Source organism: Oryzias latipes, chromosome 15 (genome assembly GCF_053564925.1).
Source record: "Oryzias latipes strain Hd-rR chromosome 15, Olatipes_Hd-rR_3.1".
NCBI classification, from domain to species: Eukaryota; Metazoa; Chordata; class Actinopteri; order Beloniformes; family Adrianichthyidae; genus Oryzias; species Oryzias latipes.
In genome coordinates, this window is record NC_136251.1 from 1855408 (window position 1) to 1868081 (window position 12674).

The 12674-nt window shown below is 39.8% G+C and overlaps 1 protein-coding gene across 2 annotated transcripts in view; it reads left to right on the forward strand.

Moving 5' to 3' along the window:
• Nucleotides 1-12674, forward strand: part of itsn1 (intersectin 1 (SH3 domain protein)) — a 116095-nt gene that overhangs the window by 21420 nt on the left and 82001 nt on the right. For both annotated transcript variants that reach the window (XM_023963057.2, XM_023963058.2), the window contains exons 5-8: nucleotides 1209-1369; nucleotides 1669-1857; nucleotides 3006-3069; nucleotides 7883-7983. In XM_023963057.2, the coding sequence (XP_023818825.1) occupies nucleotides 1209-1369; nucleotides 1669-1857; nucleotides 3006-3069; nucleotides 7883-7983 (515 nt within the window). The remainder of the gene's footprint in view (nucleotides 1-1208; nucleotides 1370-1668; nucleotides 1858-3005; nucleotides 3070-7882; nucleotides 7984-12674) is intronic.

A 12674-nucleotide genomic window follows, 5' to 3' on the forward strand; every position in this document is an offset into this window, starting at 1 on the left:
AGTCCTAATGTTTAGTTGCCAAATCCGATATTTCAATTTCAATTCCCCCAAGATATGAATAAATACACACCAATTTTTATTTTAAGAAATTAAAAACTTTTATGCTCTCGAGACATCTTCTCAGAATATTATATATATACCAGTAATAAACAGACTGCAGACACTGTCACCTTTCTGGTAGCCGTGAAGCCTGACACCCATGAAGAACGCGGGGCAGGAGGCTCCGCCTTTGTTTATACAGACACGTAACGTTGCGCTGCACAAAATATTTTCCAAACCAAACATGTAGTGATTTTCATGGAAATCTAACAGTGTGCGCTCATGTTTGGTGTTACAGGGTGACTGAGAACAGTAATACACCCCCCCCCCCCCCCCCCCAACACAAAATCCTCCGGCGGGCGATCGTGTCGCACACTTAAGAACGCACACAGCTTGTAACGGAAAATAAATACAATGGAAATTAATCATTAGAACACAGTAAATTTGTCGTATTTCCTCGCGAAACGGAAACTTCTGTTGTAGAATGAGGATGTGTGCTTCTGAAAGCGCGTGCCTGCGTGTGTAAGGGAGCGGCGTGCAGCGGAGGCACTGAGAGCGCGTGACGAGAGACAGTGACAGGCGCGGTGGGAGAGAAGGAGAGAACAGTCGGAAAGAAAGAAGGAAAGTCTGACCACAGGACTAGCAGAAAAAGGAAATTATCAGCAAAGATGAAGGTGTTTATTATAGTTCCAATCACCCACCATTATGCTGAACTTTCAAAAAAAAAAAAAAAAAGTGCGGTGATGAGGTCATCGTCACAGCCCTACTCGCGGGCCACATAAAATGACATGGCGGGCCACATTTGGCCCGCGGGCCTTGAGTTATACACATGTGCTCTAGAAGAAAAAGAGGCCAGAAGCAGATTTCTGCTTCCATTGCTCTGTCAGAACCCACATCATCACCTTTTGTACTGTTTGCTGTCGCAGGCTATACTGAAGAACTGTGAGGAACACCTCAGTTCTGGTTTGACAAAGAGTAATAAGTTGGACAGGGTAGTTTTTCTTACTATCATATAAATGCATTGAGGAATGGTAAATATTCTCTGTTCAGTCAATTTAGCACGGAAGAACAAAAATCTTTCTCCAGCAGAGCAGGAACCAGTCTTAAATCCTTAAATGTTGCCGATATGATGAAGAAGGGACTGGCTCTCACTTTCTGTTCCTCTGCAGGGCTCTGGCTGACATGAACAGTGACGGCCGCATGGACATCCACGAGTTCTCCATTGCTATGAAGCTCATTAAATTGAAGCTCCAGGGTCACCCTCTGCCCTCAGCTCTTCCTCCTAGCATGAAACAGCCTCTGCTGCCTTTACCCCCCCAGACCACCTTTGGTGAGTGCTCCTTCACCCCTAAGAGTCTTTCCAACTGTGCTGATAATAGTGTTGTGTTTAGCTGCGTGTTGATGGTTTGATGATGAGGAGGCTGATGATGATGATAAAGACTCCTTTGGTTCTTTTGTATATAAGGAGGAGATAAAAAAGAATAAGTAGATTTTCAAAGCAAAGTGTTTGAGTCTGATCAGGAATCTGATCCTGAAACTAAACCAGGTCTTTAGGATCAGACATCTGATTATTACAGTAATCTGATTACTCCTGGTGATGTGGTTATTGAAGTGTTTTTGTTTTTTCAGGGATGCCCCCAATGGCACCAATCCCAACTCCCATTCCAGCCCCTCTACCGCCTCTCCCTTTACCCCCTCTTCCTTTGGGAGTGTCCCCCCCTCTCGTCTCAACTGCACCCCCACCTCTTCCACAGCCCATTGCAAATGGCGCTCCCCCCACAGCCCTGATGCCACCACTCTCAGGCTTTTCCCTCCCAGGTAAACTCTTAGCTTTGCAAAAGCAAAGTCTCCGCAACCATTTCTTCAGTGACCCCCTGTGAACCCCCCACTGCTCTTAAAGGGGATAATACACGTCTAAATACAAAGAAATGGTCTTCAACTCCTCAGAAGCTTGTGTCAGATAATTTTTCGGTCCATACCAGAACATTAGGGTCTCAAAAGTCTCCTTAATAACCCATATGGACTCTCTGCAAGGTGCAAACCAGGCAGTAATTCGTTGGATGGTAGTGGCGTATAAGATGTTGACAGAAGTGCCAACCAGTTAAAAAGTGATCATTAAAGACAAATTATAATTGTGGTTTGTGCCCGGCCAGACTTATATGACACCAAGTCTTTCCTATAATTGGAGATTTACAAGATTCAGAAGATTTGTACTGCTTTGACGTTTCGCACCAAGCCTCTTGGAACTGTAGGTGGCAGACGAGTGCTACTAAACGGTAGAAAAAGAAAAGAAGAAGATCTTCCCTTCTTGTCCGGTGTAACGTCATGAAACCATGTAGATCGCGTTCTTGAAAGCACAACACATGCCCATTATGACTATTTTATAGCCAGGCCTTTGACCCAGCATGGAACTCTGCTCTGCTGGTGTGTTTTACAGTTTTTTGGTTTTTACGACACTTATTTATACTTTGTACCTTTAATTGTTGTAACCTGTTAGTGTTGTTTCTAACCTTTTAAAGTAGGACACATTCCTTCAGTTCGGTTTGGAAATGACTGCGTGAAAACATTCTGATCTGAATTTTCGTTTAAAATGGTCTTTTTCTCTTAATTCTGTCTTAACTTGCAGTGTTTCCAGGGTGAAATGATCTACGTCTGTAAAACAACACATTTAGGGTCGGGTAGATCTGATCCAGAATTTTCAATGTTGCCCCTTTCTAATGCATTTTTATTTAAAAAAAATCTTTTCTATGTTCAGTTTTCTTTTTTTAGTTGAAGATTTTTAAAATGTTCAACTTCAAGCAGAATTCGTTCTCAGCAAATGGGATTTAGTTAAAACTAGTTTGTTCATACTTATCTATAGCTTCTAAATCTATGGTAATTTGGTTATAATGACAATAATCCTTTGTTATTTTTGATTGTTTAAAGCTTGGATATTCACCTGAAATAACATTCACTTTGAACTTCAGCTCCAACCTCATTTAACCGCTCCAGCTCCAAGCTGCAGAAAGGCTCGTCGCTGGACACTGCTAGGTAGGTAATGAAGAAGAAGAAGAAGAAGTATACCATTTCTGCCCGAATCTTACCCTTACTGGTTTTCTGACGCGTCAGCGGCGTCCTGTTTCAATGTCAAGTCAATGTGCAGAGGTTCTGCAGCGCGTTTTGGGCGTCAGGCGTGGCACATCGGCCTGGCAGCAGCACATTTTGGGTGGTGCGATAGGAATGCAGCTTTACGTGTCAGACAGTAAATAAAAGGCGTATTCATTGTTGTCCCAAATACACTTTTTCTGATCCTTAAGACCAAGAATTGACAGAGAGCTCAGAAACGGTAAAACCAAAACTTTATGAAGCACAGTGAGGATCAAAAGTTTGGGCCCCCAGGTAAAAATGTTTATTATTGTCCTTAAAGGAGCCAAGGAAAGATGGAAAGATGAGACATTCTTGTAAATTAGATTTTATTTCCATCATTTTTCCCTTTCAAAATAACAGAAAACAAAATAATGGTGTGTGCAAAAGTTTGGGTACACTGCAGAATTAGTACCTTGTACTGCTGCCCCTGGGAAGTATAGGAAGAAGAAATGTGAAGACTTTTTGTAGCCAGCCAAGACTCTCAGGTCTTGTATCTTTGAGTCCGTTCTCTGTCATGAATGAGTGTCCATGTGAAATGACTTTCAGTTGCTAAAGATGACTTTCAGGCAGCAGACTGGAGGAGAGTGAGAAGAACAGAGACCTTTAGTTGATTCATTTAGCCAAATCTCAGGCATCATTTCCCTCACAAAAAACAGGTTTTACATCAAAACGTAGGTATTTTTCCTGGCTTTTAGACAACTTAACTCTGAAAATCCTGAGGCATGTATTTTTCTTACAGCGGCCCCAAATATCAGCAACGGATTATGAGTTCTCTCACTGACCCCAATGCGTTTTTGGTGGACAAAAATTCTTGGAAGAAGCTTGTTTTTATCTTGTGATTACTGCTGTGTACCTGAGCATATAACCTTTACTCTGAGGAAAATGGTTAAAAGATTCAACCTTTAGTTCAAGCAAAGTGCAAATCTACTTTTTTAAGGGGAGCAAGGACGTGTCTCCGTCTGCCTGCTCGTTTCCATGACAGCTTTGGAACCCTCCATCTGCACACGCATCTTCTGGCTTCTGAAACTGTAAAAGAGCATTTTCTTTCCACCGTTTGCTGTAAATTCATTACAAATCCACCTAATTACACACGTCTGACCTGAATTCAGTTTGGATGAGGTGATTCACACAAATTAGCAATAAGCCTTTGTATTAGCATCATTCTAGCATATTGAGCTTAACTTACTTCTTTAACCGTTTGTTTTAGTTTATTTGACATTTAGCTGTTATATTAGCATTGTGCTAGCTCATTTGGCTAGTAGTGTGGCAGTTGCTCTAGGCAACTACTGGCATTTACTGAGGTTTTCTAGTCTAATTTGGAGTGTTGCTAATATCTGAGCAAGCTATCAGGATTAGCCTTTTCAGCTAACAGATCCAGCAGGTATCCACCTGGTATCTGAAAAGGCTTTGCTATCTTCTTCTAGCCTTCTCCTGCTTTGTGAACTTCATATCATTTTGGTTTCACTGTTCTAGACAACTGCTTGGAAGGAACCATTGGGGCAAAGGTCGGATGACTCAGATTATTTCAAATCTTTGAGATTGAAATCACTTGGTCTTTGGAAACGATGATTGGGAACAATCCATGACATTGCCAAGTCTCTGCTTTACTAAAGGGGGCAGTAAATGATATCAATTCTGCAGGTTGCCAAAATATTTGCACAGAGCATTTTTTTGTTTTCTGTTATTTTAAAAGGGTAATTGATGGAAATAAAGCCACTTTTTTTCATATTACAAGTAAGAGTGTCACATTATTGCATTGATCACGATTAATTACAGACAAGTTAGCGTGTTATTTTTTTTAAATCGTGTTAGTTTTAAAAAAAATGCATAACTATTGTCATGTTCTCAAATATAAAAAACAAAGGCTCAACTGCTTACTTGCATGAGCGTTTCATTTGAACTCACCTGGAAAAGGGCTCTCACGTTGCTCCCAGTGCACGTCTTGGTGTTTGTGTACCACTGTGTACACGACATCCGCCGCGGTGCTGCTGTGACATCATTAATGTGGGACTTAGTAGTTCTTAACAGACCTAACGCAAACAAGCCAACAACGCCAGTTCTTCCGCTCTGCAGAAAATATGTCTTAAAAAACGATTCAGGCTTTTTGATTTTAGCTAAGAACTGCATAATCATAGTTAAATGACCACTGAGAACGCTTTGAAAATAGATGAAAATGTAGTTGGAGTGGAATTTGGGCGTCACGATATGAGGAAAACTCGCAATGTGCGATATTAGTGATCAATATTGTGATGACGTTTTTAACTTGCGATACATGAACAAATAGCAAAACAACCAGAACATTCACTCTCCTTTTCACTGCAACAGTTGAATTTGAATAAGAGTCGACATAAATTAAATTATACTCCAACTGACCCTTGTCTACATAGCAGGCAAACATCTACCATAAAAGGGTTCCATCTGGTCGGTCAAATGCAAACAGTCAGGACCATAAATCTTTGGACAGAGACACATTCTTTCTAATTTAGTTTCTGTACATTAACCACAGTGAATTTTAGATAAAACAACTCAGATGCCATTGAAGTGCAGACTTTCAGCTTTTTCCATGGGTTGAACAAAAAGATTGTATAAAAATGTGAAAAACTAAAGCATTTTTAAACACAATCCCTTCATTTCATGGGCTCATAGGTAATTGGACAAATGAAATAACTGTAAACCAAATGGTCATTCCTAATATTTGGTTGAAAAGCCTTTGTTGTCAATGACAGCCTGAAGTCTTGAACTCATGGACATCACCAGATGCTGGTTTTCTCCTTCTGAATGCTCTGCCAGGCCTTTACTGCAGCGGCAAACAGTTGCTGTTTGTTTGTGGGCCTTTCTGTCTGAAGTTTAGTCTTCAACAAGTGAAATGCTGCTCAATTGGGTTAAGATCAGGTGACTGACTTGGCCATTCAAGAATATTCCACTTCTTTGCTTTAATAAACTCCTGAGTTGCTTTGGCTGTATGTTTTGGGTCGTTGTCCATCTGGATTATGAAACGCCATCCAATCAGTTTGGCTGCATTCACCTGGATCTGCGCAGACAGGGCTGCATTCACCTGGATCTGTGCAGACAGTCTGTCTCTGAACACCTCAGAATTCATTGGGCTGCTTCTGTCCTGTGTCACGTCATCAATAAACACTAGTGTCCCAGTGCCACTAGCAGCCATGCACGCCCAGACCATCACACTGCCTCCACCGTGTTTTACTGATGATGTAGTGTGCTTTGGATCAGGAGCTTCTCCACGTCTTCTCCATACTTTTCTCTTGCCATCATTCTGGTAGAGGTTGATTTTGGTTTTATCTGTCCAAAGAATGTTTTTCCAGAACTTTTTAAGATGCTTTTTAGCAAAGTCCAATCTAGCCTTCCTATTCTTGAGGCTTATGAGTGGCTTGCATCTTGCAGTGTACCCTCTGGATCTACTTTCATGCAGTCTTCTTTTGATGGTAGACTTGGATATTGATCCGCCTACCTCCTGGAGAGTGTTGTTCACTTGGTTGGCTGTTGTGAACGGGTTCCTCTTCACCATGGAAATGATTCTGCCATCATCCACCACTGTTGTCTTCCGTGGACGTCCAGGTCTTTTTGCGTTGCTGAGTTCACCAGTGCTTTCTTTCTTTCTTTCTTTCTTTCTTTCTTTCTTTCTTTCTTTCTCAGGATGGACCACACTGTTGATTTTGCCACTCCTAATACTGTAGCAATTTCTGGCACGTTTTTTTTCTGTTTTCTCAGCTTAATGATGGCTCCTTTCACCTGCATGGAGAGCTCCTTTGACTGCATGTTGTCTGTTCACAGCAAAATCTTCCAAATGCAGCACGAGTCCTCTAATCAACTCCAGGCCTTTTATCTGCTTCACTCATGATGACATAACAAGGGAATTGCCCACACCTGCCCATGCAATAGCATGGAAGTCAATTTTCCAATTACCTATGAGGCCATGAAATGAAGGGATTGTATTTAAAAATGCTTTAGTTTTTCACATTTTTATGCAATCTTTTTGTTCAACCCATGGAATAAAAGCTGAAAGTCTGCACTTCAATGGCATCTGAGTTGTTTTATTTAAAATTCACTGTGGTAATGTACAGAAACTAAATTAGAAAGAATGTGTCTCTGTCCAAATATATATTATGGTCCAGACTGACTGGATTTATTTGATTGGTTAAATACTTCAGGCTGCCGTAAGATTGTTTTAAAAAATTTAAGATTTTCTCCGTCTTCTGCGATATGCGTATGCACAGCTTGATATTGCGATAACAATAAATATGCGATTTACTGTGCAGGGCTAAGTGGGACTGTAAGAGGTTAAACATAAAGATAATTCTGTTTACTTTTTGCAGACATACTTTTCCACTGAGCTGCTTTCAGTTCTAGTTTTTGGCTTTCATCTCTACCTTTGTATGCTCTTTGTCTCACCTTTCTACCGGAGTCCTGAACAGGACTGGCCTCTATTGTGACCTTGAGTAAAGAATTGTTGGCTACAGCAGTACTGCCTCTGTCACTGAAATCCTTCTCAAGTTAAAACCAAACAAAAAATGCATGTATTTAATAGGCACAAATGTTTTTTATTTAGTTAAAAAAAATAAAATACATTTTCCATGTTTTACTATGACAAAAGTTATTTTTTCTTAGAATATATAGTAATATTTCAGAGACATAGGATGTAGCTGGTGTCTAATCTTCATTGCGTCTTCTATTCCTCCTCCTTCTGTTCTGCCCCCAGCCCTCAGCCCCCCACTGACTGGGCCGTTCCTCAGTCCTCTCGGCTAAAGTACAGGCAGCTTTTTAACTCTCATGACAAGATGATGAGCGGACACCTTACAGGTAGGCATGAGCTCCTTCCACCTGATGTTTTTGAGGTTTAGGTCTGAAGCTTATGTGTTTGATACTTGTCCAAAATCGATGTATCTGCTGCTTTGTCTAAAGCTGACATGTCTTAACCCATAAGAACACAGACCCATTTTTTCTTAAAAAGAAAATTATTTGTATTTTACCACGAACCACAGTATCTATTTCTGATATTTTTCTGTTACACTGATGTCATTATGGGTTCTTATGAGTTAAGCATACCCATCTTAAGCTGATGTTTATCACGCATACATTACTTAAGCATACAATTCTATAGCATGTGTTTCCAAAGCATACTTGTTGGAAATGCGCACATCTAAAACTTGTGTTTCTAAAGAATACTTTCATAAATCATTTGTGCCTGATGCTGGGGGGTCTGAAGTAAGGCTAATGCTAAACTTAGTTGACCTAAACATACATGGCTGACTAAATGAACAGCTGTATAAACTCACAGGCATGACTTTTCCAAACTCTTTTAGGAAAGTGTAATGCTAAGCATGAGCTCCACCTAGTGGCCAAACTGAAATGCCCTCCAGGAGAGAAAGAACATTTATTTTGTATTATAAGCCAATTTAGAGCCTTTACAATGTAAATGATCTGGACATATTAGCTGGAGCTCCTCTGTTTGAGAAATCATGTAACACTGTTTGGTGTAGATTAATATGAATATCTTCAAAACATACATAGATTATTAATGTATTTCTATACAAATATGTCTAAATGTATACACCGTGTACATTCAAAATATAATTAAATCAAATCTAATTGAGTGGATCGGAAGAATCAAAAAAATCGTGAATCAAATTGATCCAGGCTCTGGTGAATAGAATTGAATCTATTTTGGAAATTAATTGCGATACTCAGCCCTAGTCTGAAGGATGCATATCTTAAGCAAACATTACTGAAGCATACATGTGTGAAGCATAATGTTACTAAAACAAGTGTCTCTGATGCTAACAGCTCTGGCAATTGACATGTCTGAACTAATCTAGCTAACTAAACATTAGAATTTACCTATGGTGGAACAAATAAAGGATTATCTTATCTGTCTTAGGTAGACTTGTCTGTATGTGTCTGAAGACCACAAGCTATTTTTAAGATGATGTGTGCAACACTAACGTGTCTGAAGCTGGTATGACCAGAGCTGATGTTTCTGAAGCTGACATGCTTGATGCTGAAATGTCTAAAGCTGTAATTTTTTTTAAATTAAAATTTTATTTGTTTTTTATTTAACAATAACAATTACAGAATAAGCAGACCACAACCCATGAGCATCCAGAATTGACATTAACACAATATTTGCGTTCATATACACACCTATAAACCCCCATATGTTTGGTGAATGAACAAAGAAACACTATTGTTGATTTATGTAGTGCAGTGGTTAGCGCTCTTGCCTCACACCAAGAAGGCCCCAGATTCAAGTCCCGGCTGGGGGCCCTGAAACAGAACCTTTCTGTGTCGAGTTAGCATGTATTCCCCCTGCGAATGGCGACCTGTCCAGGATGGCCCCTGCCCCCGCCCACGAGTGGCCAGGATAGACTCTAGCAGCCCCGTGACCTTGAAAGGGGACAAAACTGGTTTAGAAGATGAATGTAATTAAACATTGGTTATTTTTTAGAGTATTGTACAGTACAGACCAAAGGTTTGGACACACTTTCTCATTCAAAGAGTTTTCTTTATTTTCATGACTATGAAAATTGTAGATTCACACTGAAGGCATCAAAACTATGAATAAACACATGTGGAATTATATACATAACAACAAAGTGTGAAACAACTGAAACTAGAAGGAGCTGCATTTTGTCCAGAAGAAAATGCAGGGTTGAATGCTGTATTGCTGAATGAAAGCAGAGATATGAGGAAAAAGCTTAACATTGTAAAAGTAGAATGTCTAAAATGGGTCAACTATTGTAGAAGGAGTTAAGCATGAAAGCTGAAATTGTTGAAAAAATGGCTGAACTGTCCTGGAAAATCTTGGAATATTTTGAAAAGTTAAAGGACCAAAAGTCATAGGTGAACATTGTAAAAGTAGAATGACCGAAACAGGTCAAAATTTGTAGACGGAGTTAAGCATGAAAGCTGAAATTGTTGAAAAAAATGGATGTACTGTTGAAAAGTTGAAGATGATACTAAAATGGCTAAAAGTGCTAGTATCAGCATCATCAACTGACTCAAAAAAACACATTGTTTGAGAGAATCATATTGGTAAAAGCTACATATTCTACGTTGATAGAAAATCCACTTTTTTCAAAATGGCGGGTTTTCTATTAATTTTATCTCCATAGCAACCATTTTACGTGTGGGTCGCCTGGGGATGACGAACAAATCAACGTCAGTTTCAGACAAATCGGGAAAAGTAAACCTTTGGACGTCCTTAGCAACGAAGTTTGTTTGCTAATCACGCCCACATTCCTTATAGGTCCAGATCCAGTGAATTTTAATATGTTCAGTTCCAGCCATGGATGAAGTTTATTGCAAAAGTAATAGCTGAAAGGATTAAGCTGAAAGGTTCTTAACATTGCAACAGTAAAATGGTTAAAATAGGTAAAAACGGAAGTTTAAATTCGCCTCACATTTAGGCAGAAAATGGCCGCAAAACCGTAGTTGGTGTTGCCATCCCATAATAATTTCAAAACTTATATTGAAATACAAAGTCTTATGAGCAGTTTAATGTTTGAACGGTGTTTTTAGCTAAAGGCATGTTGAAGTTACAATGGTTGAAAAAAACAAGGGTTTCAAGGATTCTCCATGTATTTTAATGGAGCAAAAATCTTGGAAAATCCTGGAAAATCCTGGAATATCTTGAAAAGTTGAAGGATTTCAAGGGCCAAAAGTCATAGCTGGAATAAGTTGAAAGAGTTGAAAATTTTAATAGTTGAATGGATGAAACATTTTTGAGGTGTCCGAACCGGGTGTCGAACCGGCAACCTCTTGTACCATAACTTCCCAATGTATTTTAATAGGGCAAAAATTCCCGGAAAACCTGGAATATCTTAAAAAGTTGAAGGATTTGAAAAACCAAAAGTCATAGCATAAATAAGTTGAAAGAGCTGAACATTTTAAAAGTTGAATGGTTAAAATAGGTTAAAAATTGTAGAAGAAGTTAAGTGCCGAAAAACAGCGGAAGATAGCATAAGAGGAAAACAAAGGGTTGAATGCTTTACAGCATTCAACCAAATATGTCATATTGTAGGTTCTTCATAGTAGCCACCTTTTGCTTTGATTACTGCTTTGCACACTCTTGACATTCTCTTGAAGAGCTTCTAGAGGTAGTCACCTGAAATGTTTTTCACTTCACAGGTGTGTCCTGTCAGGTTTAATAAGTGGGATTTCTTGCCTTATAAATGGGGTTGGGACCATCAGTTGTGTTGTGCAGAATTCAGGTGGATACACAGCTGATAGTCCTACTGAATAGACTGTTAGAGAGCAGGTCAATGGCACACAGAGTTCTAGCATCTCTACAACAACTGTTCAAAGGAGACTGTGTGAATCAGGCCTACATGCTAGAATATCTGCTAGGAAACCACTGCTAAAGAAAGGCAACAAGCAGAAGAGACTTGTTTGGGCTAAAGAACACCAGGAATGGACATCAGACCAGTGGAAATCTGGGCTTTGGTCTGATGAGTCCAAATTGGAGATTTTTGGTTCCAACCACCGTGTCTTTGTGCGACGCAGAAAAGGTAAAGGGATGGACTCTACATGCCTGGTTCCCACCGTGAAGCATGGAGGAGGAGGTGTGATGGTGAGGGGGTGCTTTGCTGGTGACACTGTTGGGGATTTATTCCAGATTAAAGGCATACTGAACCAGCATGGCTACCACAGCATCCTGCAGCAGCATGCTATTCCATCCGGTTTGCGTTTAGTTGGACCATCAGTTATTTTTCAGCAGGACAATGACCCCAAACACACCTCCAGGCTGTGGAAGGGCTATTTGACCAAGAAGGAGAGTGATGGGGGGCTGCACCAGATGACCTGGCCTCCACAGTCACCTGACCTGAACCCAATCAAGATGGTTTGGGGAGAGCTGGACCGCAGAGTGAAGGCAAAAGGGCCAACAAATGCTAAGCATTCTGGGAACTCCTTCAAGACTGTTGGAAGACCATTTCAGGTGACTACCTCTGGAAGCTCATCAAGAGAATGTCAAGAGTGTCCAAAGCAGTAATCAAAGCAAAAGGTGGCTACTATGAAGAACCTACAATATGACATATTTTCAGTTGTTTCACACTTTTTTGTTATGTATATAATTCCACATGAGTTAATTCACAGTTTTGATGCCTTCAGTGTGACTCTAAGATTTTCATAATCATGAAAATAAAGAAAGCTCTTTGAATGAGAAGGTGTGTCCAAACTTCTGAGTTTAGTTGCCCAGATAAATTACAGTACAGTCCTTTGGTACTCTAGTCAAGTTATATCCAGTTATATTGATGGTTGTTCTAATCACCTATGAGCTTTAGGATCTTATCTTTTCACATCTCCAAAGGATGTGAAAAGGTCCTGCTGTTCTATTTCCACATTCAAACCAACACTGAGCTTCATCTGATTTGTTATAATGCTTGCTTGATATGTTTGGTGTAATAAAAAATGAATTGTGATTTCTCATGTAAATTCTCTCTACAGGTTCAAACATGAAGTAATCATTGCTTTCTTCCATATATTGAGGGACA